General features: G+C 44.7%; 3 protein-coding genes and 1 long non-coding RNA gene across 11 annotated transcripts in view; 3 read left to right on the top strand and 1 right to left on the bottom strand.

The window, feature by feature from the left end:
* Nucleotides 1-366: 366 nt before the first annotated feature.
* On the top strand, nt 367-15980 carry cab39 (calcium binding protein 39). Its single transcript, XM_047035523.1, has 9 exons — nt 367-662; nt 8223-8378; nt 8672-8836; nt 12084-12202; nt 12279-12447; nt 12699-12758; nt 13099-13164; nt 15065-15208; nt 15740-15980. Exons 2-9 carry the CDS (start codon nt 8265-8267, stop codon nt 15926-15928), a joined length of 1026 nt encoding a protein of 341 aa, XP_046891479.1. The 5' UTR covers nt 367-662; nt 8223-8264; the 3' UTR covers nt 15929-15980.
* Nucleotides 15981-16003: 23 nt separating this feature from the next.
* LOC124477613 lies at nt 16004-18199 on the top strand. The gene is made up of 2 exons (XR_006957169.1): nt 16004-16591; nt 16738-18199. It is a non-coding gene; the product is annotated as an uncharacterized LOC124477613 (long non-coding RNA).
* Nucleotides 18200-19291: 1092 nt separating this feature from the next.
* itm2ca (integral membrane protein 2Ca) lies at nt 19292-24445 on the top strand. The gene is made up of 6 exons (XM_047036200.1): nt 19292-19541; nt 21316-21459; nt 21687-21869; nt 22561-22671; nt 23063-23213; nt 23432-24445. Exons 1-6 carry the CDS (start codon nt 19449-19451, stop codon nt 23515-23517), a joined length of 768 nt encoding a protein of 255 aa, XP_046892156.1. The 5' UTR covers nt 19292-19448; the 3' UTR covers nt 23518-24445.
* A 438-nt stretch (nt 24446-24883) lies between these two features.
* The window catches only part of gpr55a (G protein-coupled receptor 55a), a 9721-nt gene continuing 8004 nt past the window's right edge, over nt 24884-26600 (bottom strand). For all 8 annotated transcript variants that reach the window (XM_047036192.1, XM_047036195.1, XM_047036191.1 and 5 more), the window contains one exon: nt 24884-26600. This exon is cut by the window's right edge and continues 136 nt beyond it. In XM_047036192.1, the coding sequence (XP_046892148.1) occupies nt 25734-26600 (867 nt within the window). In that variant the 3' untranslated portion in view covers nt 24884-25733.

Below are 26600 nucleotides of genomic sequence, written 5' to 3'. Positions count from 1 at the left end.
GTCACTGTGACGTAGTAACAAAGTACCGTGAGATCAATTCGAGAACTGCCGGCTATGTAGCCGAGCACATTTTCTCAAGAGCAACTGCACGGGTTCTAATGACAACACAGCCATTTTTCTGTAATTATTCTGACACTTTCAGATTCGCCAATGCTCAAATCCGGACCAAACTGTTTAATTGAATACAAAATTTGTTAAAGAAAGGGTTTTAGTCCGCCTCTTCACTAACGGAAAGACTCAGTTTAATTGTAAATAAAGTAAAGTAAGCAAACAGCGCTTCATCGGCCATGACTGACGTCAACGCAACAAATCACGAGAAGCTGGAATGTCCGATTTCCCAGAGCCCTTTTTAACTCCTCCCCGACTGCAAGCGGCTACTCTCGCCGGTCGTTTCATGCAGCCGCAGTCCATGTCGAACGCACCTATTGGTTCAAACCGCAGTCATCATACACAAGAGGCGCTGGCTAGGAAACTGACGTTAGCCTGAAGTTAGTCAGCCTCTCAGCTAGCCAGCCAGAGAGGCTGTCGTATAACATAACATTTCTAACAAGGGGAGGCGACAAATAAGGAAAACAAAGAAGTTGTTGCGTCCATTTGAACATCTTGGTTGTCTTTCACCATCAAGTCAACTACGTGGAAACAGTAAATATCGAGTTTGAAAGGTATGAATAGTAGCTATGTTAATCTAATGCTGCAAATATATTTTGTTATAAGTAGACTACATTAGGTAACTGAAGTAGCTAGCCTAGCTAACTGAGCTCAGAATATTTTGGTTGTGCGTGCGGCCTGTCTGAAGGAAGCTTGTGGGTTAGCACAGTTTTTGTGGTCAGCTAAAGCTAACAAGACTAGTAGCTAGCCTTGATGCACCTGCCAAAATAGGAACTTCTGTTGCTAGCCATCTGGTCGTTACGCTACGTTAGCTAGTTACTTGTTAACGAGTAGCACTAAGCTATGTGCATAGTTAATTTACCGTTTGTTTGTTGTGTAGCCTAGTTAACATTAACTGTGTATAGGACACTAACTAGTTAACTAGAAGTGAACTCAGGAGGAGATCTGATATTCGAACCTTGACATTTTAGCTAGCTAACCATCAAGCGACGATACAGCTAGTGCTAGCTACTCTAGCCTACTGTTACACTCTTAATTTGCTAGCACATGTTATAGTTTGCTAGCTTCCCATCAAGACTGATGATCTTACGGTAAACTAAAAGGCCTAGCTGTTTGCGTAGATATTCTGTGGACCGTCCATGTATCTAGATGCATGTTGGCAGTGTTCATTTATGAGTGGGCACAGACAGACAGGGTGCGAATTACGGGGGTTTTGACCCTCCTAATCAAGACTTGGACCCCCCCCAAACGAGGTAAAAACCACAGGTCGGGGGGTGGGTCGACACTCGCTCTGGAAAATAAGTCGACCCCCCCCCCCGATTGTAATTGTATAATTCGCACTATGGGCACAGATTTAAATACGGGCCAGCTAGTACTGGAGCCTAGCTAGCACAGTCCCCATCCTTGCTATGCTAGTGCAACCGCCACAGGCAAGTAGTGCTGTTTCACCACTGTTTAACGTTATGAAATTTGACGTAATTAGCTGGCAATTCATTTGCTGTGTTCTGGCTTTGCGCTATGCGTGGCATAGCAAGCCTAATAGCGGGCTAAATAAACAAATATTGCTGTGCTTTCTTGTATGTGACCGGATAACAGGGTTGGTTTATTTAGCCATAGTGCTAGCTATTAAGCTAGCACATTTAGGCTAGCTCTTTACGTGACTGGCCAGTAGGAGCTAAATCTTTTTTTGCGTTTTGGACGTCCATATGGACGTCCATAGACTGACGGCGATGGCTGCTGATCTTTGCATGGATGGACGGACGGCGATGCTGTTCAGAGTGCCGTCCATAGAGGGAGCATATATTTTGGACGGCGTCATAGCCGTCCATATGGACGGCGATGCTGTTCAGAGTGCCGTCCATAGAGGGAGCATATATTTTGGCATATATTTTGGACGGCGTCATAGCCGTCCATATGGACGGCGATGCTGTTCAGAGTGCCGTCCATAGAGGGAGCAGATATTTTGGACGGCGATGGATTAGCAGGGACGTGATCTTTGCATGGATGGACGGACGGCGATGCTGTTCAGAGTGCCGTCCATAGAGGGAGCATATATTTTGGACGGCGTCATAGCCGTCCATATGGACGGCGATGCTGTTCAGAGTGCCGTCCATAGAGGGAGCATATATTTTGGCATATATTTTGGACGGCGTCATAGCCGTCCATATGGACGGCGATGCTGTTCAGAGTGCCGTCCATAGAGGGAGCATATATTTTGGACGGCGATGGATTGAATGTTTAGCAGGCTGTTGAGCTAACAGAACTGCCGAAGGCTACCATAGCATGTAGCTAGCTACATTAACTTTGGATGACTCAATCTTTTGTCAAGTTAATTTGTATGAATTGCATGTTAGTGCAATATTTACGCCTTTATTCTGTTTTTTTTACATAATCAGCAGTATGATCTCATGACAATATAGACTTGAAAAACAATATGTTATGGTTTGGGTTTGCCTATAGGCTACATTTATTTTAATTATTTCGAGAATTGTTAATAAAGACTCATTTAAAATGTTAACATTGTGTTATGACCCTATGAAATACATTGCCATTTAGGTCTTTTAAACCGTCAGTTTAAAGTGTTTTATGGGTGGATTTGAAGCCACCAGTCAGTAGCTCCAATCTTGCGCACGAACTTTGCGCACGGAGACAAACGCAAAACAACAAACACTCGCTTGGAGCGGAGACCAATGCAAAACACAATACGATGTGTTGAGCCAAACCAAAGCCGTCAAAGGCTACCATGAATGTAGCTACAGCAACCGTGGATGACTCAATAAGTTTTGTCACGTTATTTTGTATTAATTGCATTTAAGTGAAGGCTATATATTTACGCCTTTATTTTATTTTTAACATACAAAAGTAGGCCAATCAACAATATAATCTCATGACAATACAGACTTGAAAAACAATATGTTATGGTTAGGGTTTGCCTAGATATAGGCTACATATATTTTAAATATTTCGAGAATTGTTAATAAAGACTCAATTAAGATTTTAACATTGTGTTATGACCCTATGAAATACATTGCCCTTTAGGTCTTTGAAGCCGTCAGTTTAAAGTGTTTTATGGGTGGATTTGGAGCCACCAGTCAGTAGCTCCAATGTTGCGCACGAACCACTTTGAGCGGAGACAAATGCAAAACGTAATAGCCTATGGGCCTAACACTCCAAATTTTAAAATTTTAAATGAGTCTTTATTAACAATTCTCGAAATAATTAAAATATATGTAGCCTATAGGCAAACCCAAACCATAACATATTGTTTTTCAAGTCTATATTGTCATGAGATCATACTGCTGATTATGTAAAAAAAACAGAATAAAGGCGTAAATATTGCACTAACATGCAATTCATACAAATTAACTTGACAAAAGATTGAGTCATCCAAAGTTAATGTAGCTAGCTACATGCTATGGTAGCCTTCGGCAGTTCTGTTAGCTCAACAGCCTGCTAAACATTCAATCCATCGCCGTCCAAAATATCTGCTCCCTCTATGGACGGCACTCTGAACAGCATCGCCGTCCATATGGACGGCTATGACGCCGTCCAAAATATATGCTCCCTCTATGGACGGCACTCTGAACAGCATCGCCGTCCGTCCATCCATGCAAAGATCAGCAGCCATCGCCGTCAGTCTATGGACGTCCATATGGACGTCCAAAACGCAAAAAAAGATTTAGCTGCCTCTCTGACTGGCCAAGTGAGAACATTATCATGCTAGTTACCCACTTATCAATAGCAGCTCTAGGCTAGTTAAGATGGCATTTACATTACATTACAGTTAAGATAACAATGCTAGTGGACGCAAAAGTTTTTTTTAATTATGTTTTTGCGTTTGCTAGTCAAGTAACTTTGGCTTACCAAGTAACTTTGGCTTGCCAGTTTTCTCGAATTTTGACTTGGGAATGATTGAGCTGGTAACATACTGGCCAGATTACATGAACTGCATGTCACGAGTTTGGCTAGCATACGCATTCCTGGTGTGACGAGGTACGACCCCACAGTGGTGCTTGTCTAGCTGCCTGTTACCCTGCGTTCACACTGCAGCGACGCGAATCGCTTGCAGACTCCCGCCCTTCGGCTTGAAGCAATGGCCCCGGTGGATGTAGGTGGCATTGCATTTACGGTTAGGTTCCCGTGTCTTCCGGTCGTTTTTATTCCATTAACTCCAGTCAACATTTACAAAACTATCTCTCCAAATCATTTTTGTTCCATTCTCGAACCTGGCTCATACTCATAGCTTTTTCATAGAATAATTTTTCCTGATTTTTGATAAGTTTGAAACTAATCCGAAATGGGTAAACTAGCATCCCATTTATTTGCCTATGTCAATAAAAGTTGCCTGCAAATGTGCTCGCGGATACTAACAGGGCACGAGCACAAAAATTCAGATTGGCCGATTTACATTAAGCTGAATGAGCCATAGACTTATATCAAATGAGCACAGGGAGAGATGGCTTGAGTTGCCTGCCTTGTTGCAGCAAGTTTAGCAAATGGTTGTCACACATACATGAAATGTTGTTAATATAGTTTATTCCCGTTATTTTAAAACAGATTTGATATTTCGTAAAAACGTTCATGACATTTTTATATATATATAAATCCATATAAAATGAATGGAAAACATGTTGTCACTCGCATCGCTTCAGTGTGAACGCAGGGTTAGTAGGGATGGGCATAATTAATCAACGATTATCATCATTAAGAATTTCGTCGATGACATTATTTGTTCAGCAATAAAACTAATGCGTGTTCTGTTGCGTAGTGTGAATCTTGAAGGAATGCAATGGTTTTCACTATGTGGCAGCAATTAAACATTTTACCAAACGAAGCCAATGTTTGAAACGCCACAGGCCTACTCAGTTACCTGCGAGTTTCCATGTATTTCAAAGGAAACATGAAGAGGTCACGGCGAAGTGTAGCGTGAGACCATTTTGACTTAAAAAATACTTTTGTTCTCTGCCAACGCTGCAAAGCTGTGTATAAATACAACTCCTCCATGACTCAAATGATGTACCACTTAAAGAACGTACATTCGACCCTGGTTAGTGGCGGTGCATCCTGCTCTCGGTGTTAGCACGGAAGAGCTGCGATGCACAACGAGCAGAGAAAATTACCCAACGGATCTGCAAGTCCATCGAAATGGATATGCTACCCTTAAGTATTGTTGAGGGCCAAGGTTTTTATGGAGCTTTGTTTATTAGCCGGAGAAAAAATCGAGGGTCAGTTGTGTTTGAGCACCGGCTTCTAGCTGTCGGCTCCGCTTATAGGAGTTACAGAAGTAGGCTCGTTGTTCTTCTTGAAATAGCTACAGATCTCAATGCAGAAACACGCTGTGTTTTTTTATTTTCACTGCATTTTAATATAGCCTGATTGATTAATATGATTAATCAAATCGACTAAAACCCTTTCTTCAACAATTTTTTTTATAAAATTAAACAGTTTGGTCCGGATTTGAACATTGGCGAAACTGAAAGTGTCAGAATAATCCTAACCCTAACGTCACAGTGACGGCGCCGTCTCAAATCGGACAAAAAGTCTAACCAGAATTCACTGTTTCATTTGAGCTGCTAGCGGCTGACATGAAACAGTGAATTCTGGTTAGACTTTTTGTCCGATTTGAGACGGCGCCGTCACTGTGACGTTAGGGTTAGGATTATTCTGACACTTTCAGTTTCGCCAATGTTCAAATCCGGACCAAACTGTTTAATTTTATAAAAAAAATTGTTGAAGAAAGGGTTTTAGTCCGCCACTTCACAAACGGAAAGACTAAGTTGAATTATAAATAAAGTAAGCAAACAGCGCTTGATTGGCCAAGACTGACGTCAACACAGCAAGCCACGAGAAGCTGGAATGTCCAACTTCACAGAACCGTTTTTAACTCCTCCCCGACTGCAAGTGGCTACTCTCGCCGGTCGTTTCATGCAGACGCAGTCCATGTCGAACGCACCTTATGTAAGCACTAGCCAGCTATGACGGCGGGCCGACCATCACTGCAGGAAATGGTTGTGTAACGTTAGTTGAATCATAATATTAGTATTGCATCCAACAGTATTTCCCAAGTTAACATCAACACAAGCCGACTTTCAATCCTGAATCTGTTGTGACGATTCGTCTCCTCCGTCACTGAGTACGTTCCGCCCTTCGGGTGCAGGACAGCTTAATGAGACGCTGAGACGGACAGTTTGCAGTAACACTTTGGTTATATTTGTTTATTTTCAGCGGAGCCAGAGCGCTAGTAGGCACAGTGCCGTACTAGGTAGTCAGAACGGTCAAAGAAAATACTTCGCGTCAAATAAGGCATATAAATGTTTGGACAATTCTCAGGCGGTCCCTCAACCGCCGTTGCACCAGTCATTCTCTGGCTCCACTCTCTCTCCTTCATCTAATCAGGACCTTTTAAAGCAAGCACAATCATGAATATGAGTTACACCTGTTTACTTGATTAACTCAATTAAGCGTCCTTAGGCCTACCTCCCAGGAGAGGGTGCCCCCGGACCCTGTATTCCACCTGACCCCTCACACAGTCTTGTCATGGCTACCTTAATCATTGACATCGAGGGTTCCAAATGGATGAGGTTAGCTTCTTTAGCTCTCAGGCTGATTTAACCATCTGGGGAAGTTGATACATGCGGCTGATACATGATGACTAAGGGAAATTAATCAGCCTGTGTCGGAATTCGACCTGAATACACAGGAAGATGGATGGATGGGTGGGTCAGGCAGTGCGCTATCCCTACTCCAACCATTCATTTGAATCAGGTGTGTTGGAGCAGGGAAGCATCTCAAACATACAGGACAGGGAGTCCTGAGGCCAGACCAGGATTGAACACCCCTGGTTTACACTTACATTTAGTTATTTAGCAGACGCTCTTGTCCAGAGCGACTCACAGTAAGTACAGGGACATTCCCCCCGAGGCAAGTAGGGTGAAGTGCCTTGCCCAAGGACACACCGTCATTTGGCACAGCCGGGAATTGAACCAGAAACCTTCTGATTACTAGCCCGATTCCCTTACCGCTCAGCCACCTTACTCCCTGGTTTAAACTGATGGCTTTAAGATGGTTGAACCTCCCCTTATGTTTACTGGGGACCTGTGTTAAAGGTGTGTCTGGTGTAAAACGGCCGTCTGTTTGTGATACACTTGAGAGATAGACCGACCTGTGTTTGTTTGTTTAGGTAGGTTTGGCTCTGTGTGTTTGTTTAGATGGGTTTGGCGGTGTGTGTTTTTTTTTGATAGGTGTGTGTAGGTTGGGCAGTGTGTGTCCAGGTGTGAAGCACGAGGTAAAGAATGCTCTGTGTGGGTTAGGGTAGCACATAGCCCACACACACTTTTGTAATTCATCACAGCTGATTATCAGTAAGCAGTCAGGAGTAACCGTGAAGCACTGGAGTACTTTAGGCCTCATGGACGTAGGTGTGGTTGTTAGATTTTTGCTATAGATTATCATCATTAACATTTGCGTCACCAGAAGATGTCTGATAACACTGGTGTTAAACACTCTAAACATGTCTGTCAGCGGCACGAGTGTCATTCTGCCCTGACTTGTACTTTATGGAGTCTCAGTATTGGTATGATCTGTCATGTCACAGGTTATCTTGCTGTTTCGCCACAAAATTACGGAGAAAATCCCTCAAATTAGTTTAAGCAATTTTGTCTTTTGTGCCCCGTGCTGCCATTTTCGTTTCATTTTGTCAGGACATCATTTAATGTAGAGGCAGTAAGCTAGAAACGTTTTGGCTTTATATTTGAGCTGTAAATCCAACCATCCTGTAGCCGTGTGAAAGGCTCAACTGGGGGTGCCCATTGACCGTGTGGAAGAAACCTGGCATAACCCTTTGTGATAAAGTTAGGAACCGAAGTGAGGAATCAAAATGCGTGTCTTATCAAATCTACGGTTCTTGGAAATTTGGAATTGGTTCTAAAATGTAACCGGTTCTCGATACTCAACCCTAGCCTGTTAAACTTTTCATCACCAAATATTGTACCACAACATATTGTTACACCCCTAGAAGTGTAAACACTGCCTAGTATTAGTTGCTGACTGAATAACATGTCATAACGGCATAACATGTAATTACATGTCAACATTCTCTCCTCGCGCATGGACAGGTGGACCACTCACTGCGTTGTTGCTCCTGGTAACCGGTAACCATGCCGTTCCCGTTTGGCAAGTCCCACAAGTCACCGGCGGACATCGTGAAGAACCTCAAGGACAACATGGCGGTGCTGGAGAAACATGACCTATCTGACAAAAAGGCTGAGAAGGTACCAAGCTCTATCCTTCTTTCTCCCATCCCTCTCCCTCCCTCTCTTTCTCTCTCTCCCCTCCCTTTCCTCTCTACTCCTCTCTCTCTTGTCCCTCTTTACTCCTCTCTCCTCCTCTCTTACCTCCGTACCCTCACTCCTTCTCCCTCTCTCCTGCCGCTCCTCTCTCTTCTCCTTCCTCTCATTTGGTGAAAGTGTGGTTTCAGATTAGCTAATGTTTCTGCCCGTGTGTGTGTGTTTGCGTCCGTGTGTACATGTATCTGTGTGTTTATCTATCTGTGTGTGTGTGCTAGGCCTCAGAGGAGGTGTCGAGGAGCCTGGTGCTGATGAAGGAGGTGTTGTACGGCACCAGCGACAAGGAGCCCCAGACGGAGGCTGTGGCCCAGCTGGCCCAGGAGCTGTACAACAGTGGCCTGCTCAGCTCCCTCATAGCACATCTGCAGCTCATAGACTTCGAGGTGTGTGTGGGAGGGGTGAAGCGGAAACATTGAAGCATGACTTGTGTCTGTAAGTGGAGGACAACATTGGAAATTCAAAATACCTGACGCGCGAGATCAAGCTGTTTTCACACATACAGGCAATTCGCTTCCACCACCCGACAGCACAGACTCGTCTCCAAATTACATCACCAGCGCAGCCCTCGTAACAGGGCTTCATTTTTGTACAGCGGGAGGAAGGGGAGACGCGTTGTCCATCATTTTTTAGTCTATGATGATGATGATCAAATCAAATCAAATCAAATTTATTTGTATAGCCCTTTTTACACGCAAGCATGTCACAGAGGGCTTCACATGCGCCCATAGAACTGCCCCTCAACCAACCTAAACCCTCAAGGAAGACAAGGAAAAACTCCCAGAAAAACTCCCACCGGGAGAAAAAATGGAAGAAACCTTGGGAGGAGCAATTCAGAGAGGGATCCCCTCCTCCAGAGACGATGATGATTATGATGAGTACATATCTGCTGGCAGCAACTACATTCGCGTGAATTTGCCTTTTCACTCCTCTCGAGCGGCTCTATGTGGTGCTGGAAACTGGACCTGGGCATTCACTGGGTTAGGGTTAGTGGGTTAACCCTGGACCTGGGCATTCACCGGGTTAGGGTTAGTGGGTTACCCTGGGGATTCACTGGGTTAGTGTTAGCGGGTTAACTAACCCTAGGGTTAGCATTTACAACATACTAAGGTTTCTCCTCACAAATGCCTTAATAAACCCATAGAATAGGGTTCGCTTCTCTTGCTACCTGTTGGGCTGCCAGGTATCTCCCACTGCCTTGGATGCCAGTCGGCGGCTTTTACATGTGGTTGACCCGAGGGGGCACCGTAAGGCTTTTACATGTGGTTGACACAAGGGGGCACCGTAAGGCTTTTACATGTGGCTTTTACAATATTTGACCACTGGGCTTTCCGTAATTGCAGGGTCTGTCATGTGACTTCCTTTGAAAATAAATGGGAGGTAAAATTTCGGCCTACCCCCCCCCCCCCCCCCCCCCCCCCCCCCCCCCCCCCCCCTCCTGAAAGAAATCCTAACCCTAGGGGAAATACTGGTTCTGAACAAGATATGAGGAGATATGAGCTATATGCTCTTCAAAGGGTGTGTTCTGAACAAAATACAAAGTTAGAATAGGAGCCAGGAAGTGAGGACTTACCCATGAGAGGGTGTGTGACTGCGTATGTGTCCCTGTAAGTGGGTGTTGCCTGGGTCTGACTAAGCATCCCTCCTGATACTGCTTTGAGCTTCGCTGACTCACTCTGTCGTGTGGTCTCCTCTCTCAGCATCCACATCCTCGGGTCATCCTCGGGTCATCAAAATGAAAAATGGAAAGTGAAGTTTTTGTTCGAGGATTCCCACAGCCTTGCAAATTGGCAGATCAGTTTCAGAACTTAAGTGTTGAATGTGCAAGTTTCTTGTGGTGTGCTAAGGGTTGCCATTAGCCAGCATATTATCCGGCCTTTAGCCAGTCTCACCTGTAGTTGTCCGGAAGAGGAAAATATCAATGGCCAAAATGTCTAGTTGGAAATATGGCAAATATCAAATGCATTAATAGCTTAGTAAATGGCCTAATGTTGTGTGACCTGTAAAATATGTTGCCAATAATAATTACACGTCTTAACTAAGCGCTGTGGAGATCTAAACCCTAAATTGCGCCGTGCACAGCCCTGTGCTTTGAGTCCTTAAAGAGTCATAGCACAGGGGTCCCCAAACTATGGCCCGCGGGCCGAATACGGTCCACCCACGCATTCGGACTGGCCGTCTGAACTATGCCAGAGAGAATTTTTATATATATATTTAAAAAAACGTACACTGATTATTTTTGCATACTAGTACGTAAATAAATGTTTTCATTTCAATAGGATTGAATATGACAAAAAGTAATTACGATAGTAGTAATGCTCTTTTAATAGGCTATATAGCAACTGACATATGTACGGATGTATGTACATTTAAAATCTCCACAATATTACTGGTAGTTACTCCGGCCCATGTAATTTTCCATTACAGACCGACCCGGCCCCACATTAAAGAAAGGAAAATTATCTGGCCCTAGCAGAAAAAAGTTTGGGGACCCCTGTAATAGCATATCTGTCAAGCCAGATCTTTAGTGTTTGTGTTCTATTGCTGTTATGTGGGGTGTTATATTGCTATTTAAAACACATTTCTGATAGGTATTGTTAACGGCAATATTGGCTGTTTTTTTACATTATCAAATCCAAGTTAATGGACTTATAGGCCTACACCTACATGTTTTTACAAGCAGTGTCCCAGAGGGCTTCACAGACTCCCACAGATCAGCACCTGTAGCCAGCCTAAACAGTAGACTACCCAGAACCATCGCACAGTCCCCAGGTCGCAGGTTCTACTCCCCCTCTACCCAGAACCATTGCACAGTCCCCAGGTCACAGGTTCTACTCCCCCTCTACCCAGAACCATCGCACAGTCCCAAGGTCGCAGGTTCTACTCCCCCTCTACCCAGAACCATCGCACAGTCCCAAGGTCGCAGGTTCTACTCCCCCTCTACTCAGAACCATCGCACAGTCCCCAGGTCGCAGGTTCAACTCCGCCTCTCTTTGTAGCTCTGGATAAAAGCTTGTTACATAAACTCATTGTTAGGTGATTGGCCTAAGAAACAGTTCTCTCCTGTATGATGGTGTTGTGGTGTTTCTCCCCTGTATGATGGTGTTGTGGTGTTTCTCTCCCGTATGATGGTGTTGTGGTGTTTCTCCCCTGTATGATGGTGTTGTGGTGTTTCTCTCCTGTATGATGGTGTTTCTCCTGTATGATGGTGTTGTGGTGTTTCTCTCCTGTATGATGGTGTTTCTCTCTTGTATGATGGAGTTGTGGTGTTTCTCTCCTGTGTTGTGGTGTTTCTCTCCTGTATGATGGTGTTGTGGTGTTTCTCTCCTGTATGATGGTGTTGTGGTGTTTCTCTCCTGTAAGATGGTGTTTCTCTCCTGTATAATGGTGTTGTGGTGTTTCTCTCCTGTATGATGGTGTTGTGGTGTTTCTCTCCTGTATGATGGTGTTGTGGTGTTTCTCTCCTGTATGATGGAGTTGTGGTGTTTCTCTCCTGTGTTGTGGTGTTTCTCTCCTGTATGATGGTGTTGTGGTGTTTCTCTCCTGTATGATGGAGTTGTGGTGTTTCTCTCCTGTATGATGGAGTTGTGGTGTTTCTCTCCTGTATGATGGTGTTGTGGTGTTTCTCTCCAGGGTAAGAAGGATGTGGCTCAGATCTTCAACAACATCCTGAGACGGCAGATCGGCACACGCACGCCCACGGTGGAGTACCTCTGCACCCAGCAGAACATCCTCTTCATGCTGCTGAAGGGGTGAGGGGGCACACATACACACTCTCCACACACACACCCTTCACACACGTGTAATGTGGTGATGTTGTGCTCTCAGGTACGAGGCGCCAGAGATCGCGCTGAACTGTGGCATCATGCTGAGGGAGTGCATCCGCCACGAGCCGCTGGCCAAGATCACGCTCTCCTCAGAGCAGTTCTACGACTTCTTCAGATACGTGGAGATGTCCACTTTTGACATCGCATCGGACGCTTTTGCCACTTTCAAAGTGAGTTTCTTTCAAAAGGGGAGGCAATGGGTTAAGAGAGGAGGAGACATAGGGTGGAGGAATAGAGGAGAGTCAAGGACACAGGAGGGCAGGGAAGAGGGTGAGGAGATGGATGGCAGAGATTAGAAGCAGGAGAACAGAGAGAAGGAAAAGGGTGATGAGGAAGACACACTCTTGTCAGAACTAGGATGAGACTAACTAGGACATTCTAGAGCATGGCTGTGTGTAACAGACGTTCCCGTTCTGTGTAGGATCTACTGACGAGACACAAACTCATGAGTGCAGAGTTCCTGGAGCAGCACTATGACCGGGTGAGTCAGACACATACAAGTCTTCTTTTATTTTGGGGATTTTATATTTGATTTGGTAATTGAGGAATAATTACTCACCTTTTGAGAAGCTATATATATATATATATATATATATATATATATATATATATATATATATGAGCTAGTGGTCTGACAACAAATTCACGCTCTGTGAGCTCAGAACAAATTAACTGCTTCAACACGAGCAGCAAATGAATGATGCTCTCTGGAATAAGCAGATAGTTATGCTGTCCCCCCTCCCTCATGTCCTATCTCTCTACTTCTTGTCCTCTCTCTCTCCCTCTTGTCCTGTCTCCCCTTTCTTTCTCTTTTTATCCAGTTCTTCAGCGAATATGAGAAGTTGCTTCACTCTGAGAACTACGTCACTAAAAGGCAATCTCTTAAGGTAAGAAGGAGGAGAAGGGGTGAAGGGAGGAGGAGGAGGGGTCAGAGGGAGCTGCCAGCATTATCCCCATCTGGTGGATGAAGTTGGAATGTATTGAATATATTATTAATGAGTTCATTTAGCAGATGCTTATATTAAAAGTGCCGGAGGGGGGGCTTCAAACCTGCAACCTATTGATCTGAAGTCCAAAGGCTACCCCTGGGCTGCCCCCACTGAAATGTGATTTCTCCTTTTAAGAACCTAGTAATCTTTGATGCTAAGTCAACATAATTCTTTCATCGCAGAAACATTGCAAGACCATGCCCCATGTTGTCTTTCTCTGTGATCAATAGGGATGGGTATTGAGAACCGGTTTTGTAAGGACCCGGTTCCAAATTTCTCAAAAACCGAATATCAATAAGGTCCAAGCTTATCGATACCGCTATCGAGACAAAGTTATATAATGTAACGTTGACTTATGTCTCGAGAAATAAGTAATGTTATTTAAATCAAATCACTGGTGCACAAACATACAACGTTTGACTAATAAAATGTGTAAATTCAATTGAATGGCCTGCCAAACGCCTTTAAACTAAACAAGGAAGAATTTAATTGCCTCACGCCCTTCTTCGCTTAATTTATCATTTTGTTGCTATCTACGATGGCAGAACGCACAAAACGGTCAAAGGCTTGGCTACATTTGATTAAAGCCAAAGATAAAGACAAAGCAAAGTGCAATATATGTTCTAAAGTAATTTCTTGTAAAGGGGGGAAAACAACTGCGTTGAACAAGCACCTCAACGTTGTGCATCAGATAAAGATAAAATGCAGTACTTCGACTGTCTCCAAGTCACAATGGTGCCAACTCCAGCTGCCTTTGCAGGACAATCCTCTGGTGAGCGCACCCCAACTTCGTAGCGAGTTTCCATCGTTGACAATAATACATTTACATTTAGTCATTTAGCAGACGCTCTTATCCAGAGCGATTTACAGTAAGTACAGGCACATTCCCCCCGAGGACAAGTAGGGTGAAGTGCCTTGCCCAAGGACACAACATTATTTGACACGGCGGGAATCGATCCGGTAACCTTCTGATTACTAGCCCGACTCCCTCACCGCTCAGCCATCTGACTCCCCATTTGACAAAAATAAGCCAATTCAGGCCTCAACATCGAACTTCAAAAATTAATTATGAGCAGAGTGTGTTGAAGAAAGACAAGCCTCCCCCCCTCACTGCTGATCATTCAAAACATAGTCACCGCGAGCATGGCTCTGTGGGATGCTTAAGCATCGTGTTAAACAAAAACAGAGACAGAAGAAAATAGGGATAAGATAAGGAAGGTTTGGTTAGCTGGTCATTTAGCTATATCAGGTGCCTTTTGTTGAATTGTGTTCAACTTTTCATAAAGTCGATGAGCGTGACAATGTCACTTTTCGTCAACCAACCAATAGTAGGACCATGTAGTGGACAGATTTAGATTTAGCCAGAGTCAGGATCCATTGTGCCTATATATGCTCCTTTTAGCCAGCCTCCTCCTGAGAGCAACACGTTCCCCTTGTTCTATCTGTTTTACTTAAGAAATAGAAAAGTATCGATAGTGGTATCGATAAAGACTCGAATCGTTAAGCAGTCTCGAAAATGGTTTGTTTTGCAGTATGTGCAAAACTGTGCCGCTAGAATCTTGACCAAGACAGGTGATCAGATCACTCCTATTTTGGAGACCCCACACTGGCTCCTGGTCAAGTTTTTGTGTATATAAAAAAATTCTCATGCTGACCTACAAGGCTCTGCACGGTCTGGCCCATGTTCTTGTCTGAACTTCTAACCCCCTACATTCCTAAACGTGACCATAATAATAATATAAATGTATTTGATTTTATTAAAATTGTTCATATTTGATGTTCTTCCTTCATGTTTCAGTTGCTGGGAGAACTTCTCCTGGACCGACATAACTTCACCATCATGACGAAATACATCAGCAGACCAGACAATCTGAAGCTCATGATGAACCTGCTGAGAGACAAGAGCCGCAACATACAGTTTGAGGCGTTCCATGTCTTCAAGGTGACGTTGAGATCAGACTGGGTGTTAACTTTTTTAAGATGTTACATATTGAGAGGAAGGGCAGTCCAGGACACTATGTTGACTAGCCCTATCACTCATGTATACGATACAGAACTTCACAATACTGACACCCACACTGAAGTAGATTCAGATAAGGCGAGTCCTTCAGCAACACTGTTGTTGTGCTAGCTAACCAAACATCCCAACACTGTTGTTGTGCTAGCTAACCAAACATCCCAACACTGTTGTTGTGCTAGCTAACCAAACATCCCAACACTGTTGTTGTGCTAGCTAACCAAACATCCCAACCCTGTTGTTGTGCTAGCTAACCAAACATCCCAACACTGTTGTTGTGCTAGCTAACCAAACATCCCAACCCTGTTGGTGTGCTAGCTAAACAAACATCCCAACACTGTTGTTGTGCTAGCTAACCAAACATCCCAACACTGTTGTTGTGCTAGCTAACCAAACATCCCAACACTGTTGTTGTGCCAGCTAACCAAACATCCCAACACCCTCCTGCTCCCCCAGGTGTTCGTGGCCAACCCCAACAAGACCCAGCCCATCCTGGACATTCTGCTGAAGAACCAGAACAAGCTCATCGAGTTCCTCGGAAAGTTCCAGAATGACAGAACGGAGGACGAACAGTTCAATGATGAAAAGACCTACCTGGTCAAACAGATCAGAGACCTGAAGAGACCTGCACCCCTGAACGCCTGAGTGGGGGCGGGGGGGGACATCTCCCCCTGAGTGGGTGCGGGGGGCGGTGGGGGACATCTCCCCCTGAGTGGGGGTGGGGGGCGGTGGGGGACATCTCCCCCTGAGTGGGGGTGGGGGGCTGTGGGAGACATCTCACCCATGAGCAGAAGACGTTCTAGTTGAAGGAACATTTGAAGAAACTAACTAAAACACTGTCCCTTGGATGGCCCCAGCCCCTCTGCTGTTGAATCCACGTTTTCACTTTTAGTTTTCTTTCATTTTTAGCTGTCCGGTTTACTTTCAGCAAGACAGAACAAGACAAATTATATATGCTGTTGCTTTCTTGCACATTGATGAACGAAGGTATCCCTCAACAAAAACGACAAAAGTTAAACTACTTTGAACAATAGACAGAATAGACAGAATCCTTGTGTTGTGAAAACTCTTTCTGCATATACTTGTTATTGAAAGGAACTAGCATGGGTGGGTGTTAATTGCATGCATTGAGATGTGTCAGGTGTATGGCTGTACTGGCTCAAGTGTATGGCTGTATACAGGCCTGGTCCAGGTGTATGACTGTATACAGGGCTGGTCCAGGTGTATGACTGTATACAGGGCTGGTCCAGGTGTATGGCTGTATACAGGGCTGGTCCAGGTGTATGGCTGTATACGGGGCTGGTCCAGGTGTATGACCGAATACAGGCCTGGTCCAGGTGTATGGCTGTATACGGGGCTGGTCCAGGTGTATTGCTGTATACAGGGCTGGTCTAGGTGTATTGCTCTATACAGGCCTGGTCCAGGTGTATGGCTGTTTTATAGGGCTGGTCCAGGTGTATTGCTGTATACAGGGCTGGTCTAGGTGTATTGCTCTATACAGGCCTGGTCCAGGTGTATGGCTGTTTTATAGGGCTGGTCCAGGTGTATTGCTGTATACAGGGCTGGTCTAGGTGTATTGCTGTATACAGGGCTGGTCTAGGTGTATTGCTCTATACAGGCCTGGTCCAGGTGTATTGCTCTATACAGGGCTGGTCTAGGTGTATGGCTGTATACAGGCCTGGTCCAGGTGTATGGCTGTATACAGGCCTGGTCCAGGTGTATGGCTGTATATATGGCTGGTTCAGGTGTATGGCTGTTCTAGTCCAGTTAACCTCCAGACTGCAGGTCCAGTGCCAGCTCACACCCACACATCATCGGGTCGAGCGATGGTTGAGTTTAGAGGGGGGGGTGTTCCTGGAGCCTTGTAGCTCCTCTGCTCCGTGTCAAAGGAGAATGGGGATGCATTTGGTCTGATTTGGGTGCATTGTGTTCTGAGACAGGGTAAACATGTACATATGCCGTTTGTTTTCCTTTGTGGATTATTTTTGGTTTTGTTGTTGAACTTTTTACATTTGAATATATATGGATTACATTGAACATCACATTTTTGGGTTAATCGTAATCAAATTTATTTTTAGATGGAAGGGGGATGAATTGATCAATGATCATTTGCATTTCATTTTACTGATGAGAAACTGTTCTTTGTAAATAACATCTAACCTTTAGGACATAATAAATGCGTTGTACAGTGGTGGAATGTCAAGCCGGTAGTCTATATCTGATATTAGCATTTTTTTTTTCAGGTAGATTTTAGAATCTTCTACAAACTGCTAAAAGCATGGGATGGTCTTGTGTGGCAGAGGAGCGATGCTAACCCAGCAGAAAGCTGGCATGTTTGCAGTGTGTGGATGCTCTGGTAGCTAGCTGGAGAACACACAGCTGGTACGCAGCTGGTATGGCTTCTCCTCTGATACTCTTCTGGTATGTTGTACTTCTTCTATGGTTGACCTGGTGTGCTGGCGTAGCTGGGAGTGTTGTGTGGCAACCAGGTAACTACGGGGGCCAGTGTGTCCTAAACTATATACTTGGTACATTCATTGGTTCTTTCATTTCCACTACCATTTCTCCTTAAGTTTAAGCCTTTTTATAAATTCTGGTACAAATATCAATGTGCTTGAACCATCGGGTTCTGACAAATCCGTCAGTAAATTAGCTGTTAGCCAGTCAAACAAATAATAAACGGACCTACAATGCAAAAGGCCCACATTTCCTCACCGCAGTTAGAAATGGCATGTTGCTCGACCAGCTGCATGTTATACGCTTTAAAGGATGTTGTTCTGGAATCTTTTGAAAACGTTCAGTTTTGATTTACGGCTGAAATTTTACTCCCACTCCAGTGCTGTCAGAAGTATCAAAAAGACTTGGGCTCTACAGTCTGAAACTGAAATAAAGGAAAAAGCATTTGGAACAAATGAATCATGTTGTGAAACTGGTATTTGTTTATGGTCCATTAAGCCTCCGCTTTACTATTCTGCCCTCAACTTGTGTTAATCTCAACTACAGTACTGTGCAAAAGTCTTAGGCACAATAAAAGTAAAAAAAAGTTAAAGAAAAATGCCTTAAGAAATAATGAAATACAAAATGTAACAAATGGTTTAGCAAAATTGCACTTTTATACTGCTGCACAAATAAAAAAAAATGATATTACATATATTTATTTGATTAAATGTTGCATTCAAATCTGATACACTTAAACGAAAAAATGTAGCATCATTAAATTTTGATTTACTATAATTCTAATGTATTTTTACTACAAATAGGTACAGTACAAAACTTTCTGCATCACTAAGTATCCTTATCTGCCTCCTCACCGACAAGACACCAGAGATGTCGCCTACTAATTAATAAACTGCTTTGCGCAATTCCTGTGTTGTTCTTAATTACGAATGAAATATTAATAATAAAAGCTGCGTTCATGTACACACCGCCCTCATCGAAACATGTAATTCAAGAAAAGCTGTAGTATTTCATTGAAGAAATACAGCATAAGACATTATTTGTGTAAAAAATCTTGGGTGCCCAAGAGTTATGCACAGTACTGTATATAACAGACTACATCATATAAATTATCAGTTTACTATGGGTGCAAAACCGAACCTCAAAAAAACGAAATTCAGAGAAGCTATGTAGGCAGTGTATTTTTTTGTGTTCGGTTTTTCGGTTTCCTCCGTGGCCCCCCTGAGCTGACTGAAAAAACGTTTTTCTTCTTCTAGTAGTCATCATGAACCAAGGAGGGGACACTGCAGCCTTTTTTGCCCCAGTAAATAAAAAGGTTTGAGAAACATATCACGGTATTGAGAGAGTTGAGGAGCTGGGAGAGGGAGAGCATTTTGTATGATTTTAATGTAAAGCCAAATTAATGGATTTAATGTTTAAATATCATTTGTTTACGTTTTTTAATGTGTCCCTCTGATTAAACACTGACACCCCCTTGGCCCGCCCAGTAAAATTAGTCTAGAACCGCCACTGCCCTCAGCATCCTGACGTGCTTCCCTGCCAGCCACTAGCCGGCGTAATCGTGCTTGTCCCTTTAACGGCGTAAAAAATCTACTTCCGTCTGACAGACAAAACATATCTAGGCTACAGTAACGGTGTCAAGAGATTAAAAAGGTATCCTGTGAAGAAGAACCGCGTCTGCTGCTGCAGGTCTTTCTCATCAACAACTATGGTGAAGATAACCTTCCATTCTGTCGCGGGACAGAAAGTCGAGAAGGAGAATGACTGCGACAAGACTGACGTTCTGATCCCCCATCAGATGGTGAGTTGACACAAATATTTTATTGCGTTTAGAAAAATAAAAACACTACCCGTCGATGGTTTTTCGGAGGACAAATATCTAAATTATATTTTTGGTGTAACACAAACACAAAATATAACATGTCTTGGTTAGACACGACCTTTGGCTCTGAGCACCTTTATTTCCTCTCTACCTGCAGAGTGACGGCTTGAGCCGGATTATGTTAGACAGCATCCATCGCCATTTGGCCCGAAAGAAAACGAAGCTCTGCGTTGAGCTGCAAGGTCTTTGAATAAATATCGGCCTTATGCCAAACGTCTCACAGAAAACAATGAGAACAGTTGAAATGTAAATGAGCACATCGTGAAAAGGAGCCTTGAACATGGAGATGTCATTGTTCTGTAATACGACATTAAGGGTTTCTCTGCCCTAAATGGTGGCACAGATAGTGACAACCCCTACCAAGCGTAAATGTTTGAAAAAGACAAATATATTGCGACATTCTGCACCATTGCAAATGAAGATGCAATCAAAGGGGGATATACCGTGCAGTTGGCTACTTGGGAAGTTCTTAGAGCCAGGACCTACACCTCATTACTTCCGAAGCTGAAGAAAACAAATTCCACCCCACTAGTTCGACTCAATCACGAAACTAAGTTTAGCGGTTGTTATCCGTTGTACAACAAGCTACACAACCTTGATATTTTTTCGAGCTGGTGTGGGTATACATTTGCTGAAGATGAAGGTCAGGGTTAGTGAGCACACTGATTCATATTCGGGTTTTTGGTCTTCATGGTATCTTGATAGAAAAACTGATTTGATCGTGTCAAACATTGTCAGTGCAAGAACTCTTTTATCACTCGGGCCTCGAGAAAGGTAGGGCGAAAGAGCGAGAGAGAGATGGAGATATAAAAAGAGAGGGAGAGACCGTAAATAAATGGGAGATAGACAGACGGACAAACAGGAACATGGAGAGTACAGACACAGAAAGTGTTACCTACCACAACTCAGTTTTTCACAGGCCTCTGCTGCCAAACCAACAGTGAACAGATCTTCACTAACAGTTGTAGCATGTAAGTGTTCACCTTGTAGATATAGAGCCGGTTTTCGTGCTAGGATCACTTGCCGTCAAAACTATTCCTTATTCCATATTCTTTGCTGTGGAGGCACAGGTGAACGAAGCCTATAAGGAGCGTTACAGCCGTGACCTCAGGGCTGTTGGACTTCTCAGGCCTGCTTCCACACAGTACAAGCAATTTTTTCTATGAATCCAAGCAATTTTTCTGGCTATGCAGGAAATCAACGTCAGTTTTTTACTACTGTACCTGCCTAAAAATAGTCTTTGTAGCTTCATCAGAAACTGGTGTCATCACCGGACCTACCTGCATGAGACATTCTATGCTACTACGGCAGGTCCATTGCCAGTCTGCCAGCCCAGACTCAGAGGAACACGGCCAGATGGAGTGAGAGACTGGAGGCGTTCTGGGTGTGAAGTCTGGTGCTACTCTAGATAGTTTGTTTCAGAGTCCTCCATTGCTACTGCTTCCAGTGCATTGTGGGAAAGATATTTTCTGATAGAGGATGCCTTTTAAGAGGAAATACCTTTTCTAGGATTATAGGATCCTCATCTTCTTCCTGTTCACTGCAATCTTGAGTTCATTCAGTATTGTGTGTGTGCACATGGTTTATCAGGGGACACTGTTTGCATATGTTTTGGTATTTATGAATAACACGTAGGGACGTGTGTGTATGTATCCATGTGTGTATGTATCTCTGTGTGTGTGTATTCTTCCAGGATGAGGAGGATGTGGAGCTGCCAGTGCGTCCCAGAAGGTCTCCTCTGAATGGGCTGTGCTGCCTGACCTTCTTCCTGGTGGTGTTCATGTCCGGCCTGGTGCTGGCCTCCATCTACGTCTACCGCTGCTACTTCATACCGCATGTAAGGGGGGCAGGGGGTGCCGGGCAGTCTGTGTGTGGGGATTTAACAGATGCATTCATCCACAGGAACATATGGGGGGAATTCAAACTGGCAATACTTTGAGTTACTGATCTACATCTTCCCCAAAATGCTGCATGGAGTCTGCAAGTCCTGCATTGTCATCCTGACCTTAAATTAACTCCTGACTTGTTCTGACGTTCTCCTCCTTCATGCTGTGTGGAACCCAGAACCCAGAGGAGAACCTGTTCCACTGTCGGGTTATGTACGAGGACTCTGTGTATGCACCGCTGCGCGGCCGGCAGGAGTTGGAGGAGCGTGTGGGGATCTTCCTGGAGGAGAACTATGAGCAGATCAGTGTGCCTCACTTTGGAGGCAGCGACCCTGCTGACATCATCCATGACTTCCACAGAGTGAGGAACAGCTTTCTGATGCAACCAGTTTCAGATACAGAAATATATAAAGAATAATCTGATCTAGGGGTGGGAATCTTTTGGTACCTCACGATTCGATTTGCAATTTTTTATTACATATTTTTTCATAAAAAATTATAATATTAATAAAAATAACATTGCAAAAAACAGTTTTTTTACATTTGTGAATCGATGTGAATCGCTAGAAGACTGAATCGAGATTCAAATGTGAATCGATTTTTTCCCCCCACCCCAAGTTTTTATGTAGCAGGCATGTGGAAGTGATGGATGGGGATTACAACCTGAACTCACTGGGAGATGTATCTTTGCTGACATGTAATATTGGAGATCACAGAACTGTTAGTGTAGTGTAACAATGGTTCATTTTTACATTAAATAATCTAGCAGATACTTTTATCCAAACTAACCTACAAATAGTGCATAGAAAGTACAGCCAGAAATCAAGGATCCCAAGTACATAGTTCTAACATAGTGATCCAAGATTGCGCCGCAGATTGGCGAATAAACCTGATTCTAATTCTAACAGTGTTTTAGTGTTCAGAGGCTGTATTTAGCACTCAGTGTAAAGCAACCCTACAGTGCTACACAGTACAGTGCTACACAGTACAAAGTGAAGTACAGCAGTGGACGTGAGGTTTTGTGACCTGTATCCTCCCCCGTCTATGTCCAGGGTCTGACGGCCTACCATGACATCGCTCTGGATAAGTGCTACGTCATCGAGCTGAACATCAGCATTGTCATGCCCCCACGCAACCTCTGGGAGCTGCTGGTCAATGTCAAGGTGAGGCTGGTCACAGTCAAGGTGAGGCTGGGCTGGTCAAGGTGAGGCTGGTCAAGGTCAAGGTGAGGCTGGTCAAGGTGAGGCTGGTCACAGTCAAGGTGAGGCTGGGCTGGTCAAGGTGAGGCTGGTCACGGTCAAGGTGAGGCTGGTCACGGTCAAGGTGAGGCTGGTCAACGTCCAGGTGAGGCTAGTCACGGTTGAGGTGAGGCTGGGCTTGATGTTTAGCTGGAGGAACACTGGCTTTCTGTGTGTCTGTCTCTCTCTTACTCCCTCACTGTGTCTCAATGTAAAAAAAAAAAAAAACTGGTAATGTTGAGCTGACAGCCCTTCCCTTCCATCTCTTTCCCCTGCCCTGTGTGTGTGTATGTTTGTGTGTCGGGTGTGCGCGCAGAGGGGGACGTACCTGCCCCAGACCTACATCATCCAGGAGGAGATGGTGGTGACAGGAAAGGTGTACAACATGCGCCAGCTGGGACCCTTCATCTTCCATCTGTGTAACGGCAAGGACACCTACCGCCTGACCCGCAGAGCCAGCCGGCGCCGTGAGTGGAGGAAAGGGGGCAGGGGAGGGGGAGTGGTGGGGTGCGGAGGGGGTAGGGTAGAGTAGGTTAGGGAGGAGTAGGGGAAGGTGGGGTAGAGAGGGAGAGTAACTTACTTGAGTTTCTTTACTCCAGCCTGTTACTGAGTATTTGAATTCTAGTCTAACAAATATGTTTGCTCTCTCTCTCTCTCTCTCTGTCTCTCTCTCTCTCTCTCACAGGCATCAACAAGCGCGAGGCCAAGAAGTGCCATCACATCCGTCACTTTGAAAACACGTTTGTGGTTGAGACCGTTATCTGTGACTAAGTTTACCTTCTCCGTCAGCTCTAACAGTTTTTGCACCCAAAGCAGCTGTAGCACATTCTTGTGGATTTACTTTGTTATGTACCAGTTGCACTTTACTATTTAGTTTCCTCTTCTGATTCTTGAGTTAATATATTCTTAATGGTGATGGTCTCATTGTGTTTCCCTCAGAATGTAGCAGCGTCATTTAACCAGTAATTATTCTGTTACAAAGACTTTTTCCACACAAGGGAATTGCATGATGCCCTCTGTTGTCAGGGGAGATGACAGTTTCCACTTGTTGTCACACTGACTGTTTTCCTTTCCTGCTCTTGAGAAGACTGTACCCTGCCCCCCTCCTGTAACAGTACCCAGTAGTTGAAGACGTTGAGCTGACATCAGCTCTGATGTTCAACAGGGGCATTCCTTTGCTGGTTTTCTGTGTCACTCACTGCCTGCTTTACCACCACCACCACCACCAGACTGCACTTGCTTCTACCTCTCCTCCTCCTTTCCTCTTTATCTGTAATCCTTGCTAGTCATGTGGACATATAGAAAAGTGTGCAAGTGAACTAGGTCAGTTTTTAGTCTAGCGGCCGTGTGGGTCTGTGTACTAGGGCTTGTTTGAGTACAGTAGACCCCAGACCCCCTGTCGACACTTTCTCCTCATCCCTAACCTGTGGACAACATATTTATTATACTAGATATTCTTTTTGTCCTACTATTTTTGGCAATCAATGTTTCTGCAAACGCTTTCAAAACGTCCCTTCTTTATTCACCTTCTGCATGTAACTGCTGTTTAGAATATGTTCCTTTAGTCCCGAGTCAGAGACTGGACTGCAGTCATACGTGCTGACTTGGAGCTCTTCCTATATCAGATGATTATATACCCTGGGTTGATCTGTATATTTTGTCTGCTGGTGAAGTCTATCTGTGAATAAAGTAGATCAAATGGGGTTATGTTTTTCCTTTGAACTTTCTATCACAGCGGAACTTTGCGGGTAGTGACACCCTTGCTTTGGTTTGCATCAGACAGTCTGGTTCAGCTGTGTGCTCAAGTTTCCTTCATAGGAAGACGTCAAGACTGAGGCACCTGGGGAAAGGGGGCTGTATCACGTGTATGTTTTTAGCTCTCCAGGACAGATCACGTCTTGCAGTCTTAAGAGTCCTTAACAGTACATTTCAGTGTTGTTTGACTTTGAATTGTAAATCTCGAATTATGACATTGTTGGGCTAATACATGTCACACATTCAAAGAAAATATACTTTATTATTAATAATCAAAGACTCCACATGCAAGGGTAAGTCAAAAGATACCAACTTCAGTTAATCTTTGAATCAACTTCAGCGCCTTGTGGCCTCCAGGATCAGCATGCTAACGTCCGACTGTCATGGGATTTATCAAGAGGGATCTTGACGTCAGATGCGTCTTCTTCCAAAATCCATCAAGAGAAAAGTAGTACCACAGAGGGTCCAGACAGCAGTTGATGTTGGCAAGATCAGCAGCCACAATCAGCAGGCACACCAACACACAATCCCTCTCTCTTTCTGTCTATTTCCCAGTCTCTCGTACTCTCTCTCGCCCTTTAAGCCTTCCAGGCATCAGCCGGCGTCCGCAGGTGCCATGTCAGCAGAGGGAAGACCCATGGCCAGCAGCCGGTCCAGGGCGATGAAGGTGATGAAGAGCACGCTTGCTCCTCGCGGCATTGACGAACACCCTGGCCGACAGTGCCAGGTGGCACATGGAGACGGTGGAGGAGGAACTCAGGCCGTGACGACTTAGCAGCACCCAGAGGGACGGCGTTCAGCAGGAGACCCAACGCTATAACACCACTTTCTTCTAGGGACAAGTGACCTTTGTGGCGGGGAGAAACTGGGCTAACCACAGGAAATGACATTTACACATATCATTTAGAAAGAACATCTACTGCAGTAACATTCTGAGAATTCTGTCGTTTCAGTTGAAAAACCTTCCATATGAAATGTCAGTTGATTTCAGTGATTATTTTAGATACACGTGGCACAACTCAAGTCAGTTAAACCTTCTGGAATGTTTTGTAAATGTTAAAAAACATCAAATAATAATTCTTTAGGGAAAGTTGACAGTTAAATACTGTCCCAGTCTTTAGCCATTGTGGCCCTGGAGCAGTGACTGTAGTTTTCAGTACTGTTGGTAAGATTCTACACTACTCCATCATTGACAGATACCTACAAATCAGGAGCAAGAAGCATTACTAGGTTTACCCCTCCCCACTCTGAGCAATGAGGTTCATTTCTCTTGGGACTTTGTCTAAAACATTTTTACTGTTGCCTGGGAGCAGGTTCTGTTTCCCCAGCCCCTCTACATTCCCTCTGGTGGACAGCCGGCGTCGCTCCAGCCGGGCTGATAGCAGGTTCTCCTTCAGAATGAGGTAGTAGCACATCCCGTCCGTCAGGCAGTTGACGCTGCTCACGCACGCGCTGATGTGCACCATGTCCCGCAGTGGTGTGATGATGTCTTTGCCCGCTTGCCCGCGCTTGGCCAGGAAGTAGATGAGCGCCATCACGTGGTAGGGGATGAAGCACAGCAGGAAGGCCACCAGGTTGGTCAGAACCACCTTCACAGACTTGTTGTTCCTTAGTTTCTGGTCTAGCGGGTTCCTTCGGCGCAGGTTCCTCAGGATCTGCATCACACGCACTGAGAAGAACACCATGGCGCCGGTGCAGGCGGAAAACACGGCCTCCATGAGCACGATAATCCACAGCTTGTTCCAGGTTTCGTCTGAGAAACCCTGGAAGCAGTATGCGTTGCCATCCTTGCTGTGCAGGTCATAGACCGGAGCCGTGGCAGAGAACACAAGCACCCACAGCAGCAGGCTCACCAGCGCGGCCTTGCGCGGAGAGCGCAGGTGCTTGGACTCAAAGGGGAACTGCAGGGAGATGTAGCGGTCGGCCGAGATGCAGACAATGAGGATGATGCTGCCGTAGATGTTGACGAACACCAGGCTCTCCAGAAAGGTGCAGAACCCAGTCCCCAGCGCCCACAAGTGGTTGTAGGCGTACATCTTAAAGGGCAGGGAGAAGATCAGCAAGCTGTCATTGATTACCAGGCTGGTGAGGTAGAGCGT

The sequence above is a fragment of the Hypomesus transpacificus genome, chromosome 15 (genome assembly GCF_021917145.1).
Source record: "Hypomesus transpacificus isolate Combined female chromosome 15, fHypTra1, whole genome shotgun sequence".
Classification (NCBI taxonomy): Eukaryota; Metazoa; Chordata; class Actinopteri; order Osmeriformes; family Osmeridae; genus Hypomesus; species Hypomesus transpacificus.
This window is presented reverse-complemented; position numbering and strand designations above follow the sequence as displayed.

Excerpts from the sequence above, each read along its gene's own strand:
- cab39 (XM_047035523.1), top strand. The coding sequence starts at position 8,265 with ATGCCGTTCCCGTTTGGCAAGTCCCACAAGTCACCGGCGGACATCGTG. Across the intron at positions 8,379-8,671 it reads CTGACAAAAAGGCTGAGAAG|GCCTCAGAGGAGGTGTCGAG; the intron begins GTACCAAGCTCT and ends TGTGTGTGCTAG. Across the intron at positions 15,209-15,739 it reads AGGCGTTCCATGTCTTCAAG|GTGTTCGTGGCCAACCCCAA; the intron begins GTGACGTTGAGA and ends CTGCTCCCCCAG.
- itm2ca (XM_047036200.1), top strand. The coding sequence starts at position 19,449 with ATGGTGAAGATAACCTTCCATTCTGTCGCGGGACAGAAAGTCGAGAAG. Across the intron at positions 19,542-21,315 it reads TTCTGATCCCCCATCAGATG|GATGAGGAGGATGTGGAGCT; the intron begins GTGAGTTGACAC and ends GTATTCTTCCAG. Across the intron at positions 22,672-23,062 it reads AGCTGCTGGTCAATGTCAAG|AGGGGGACGTACCTGCCCCA; the intron begins GTGAGGCTGGTC and ends GTGTGCGCGCAG.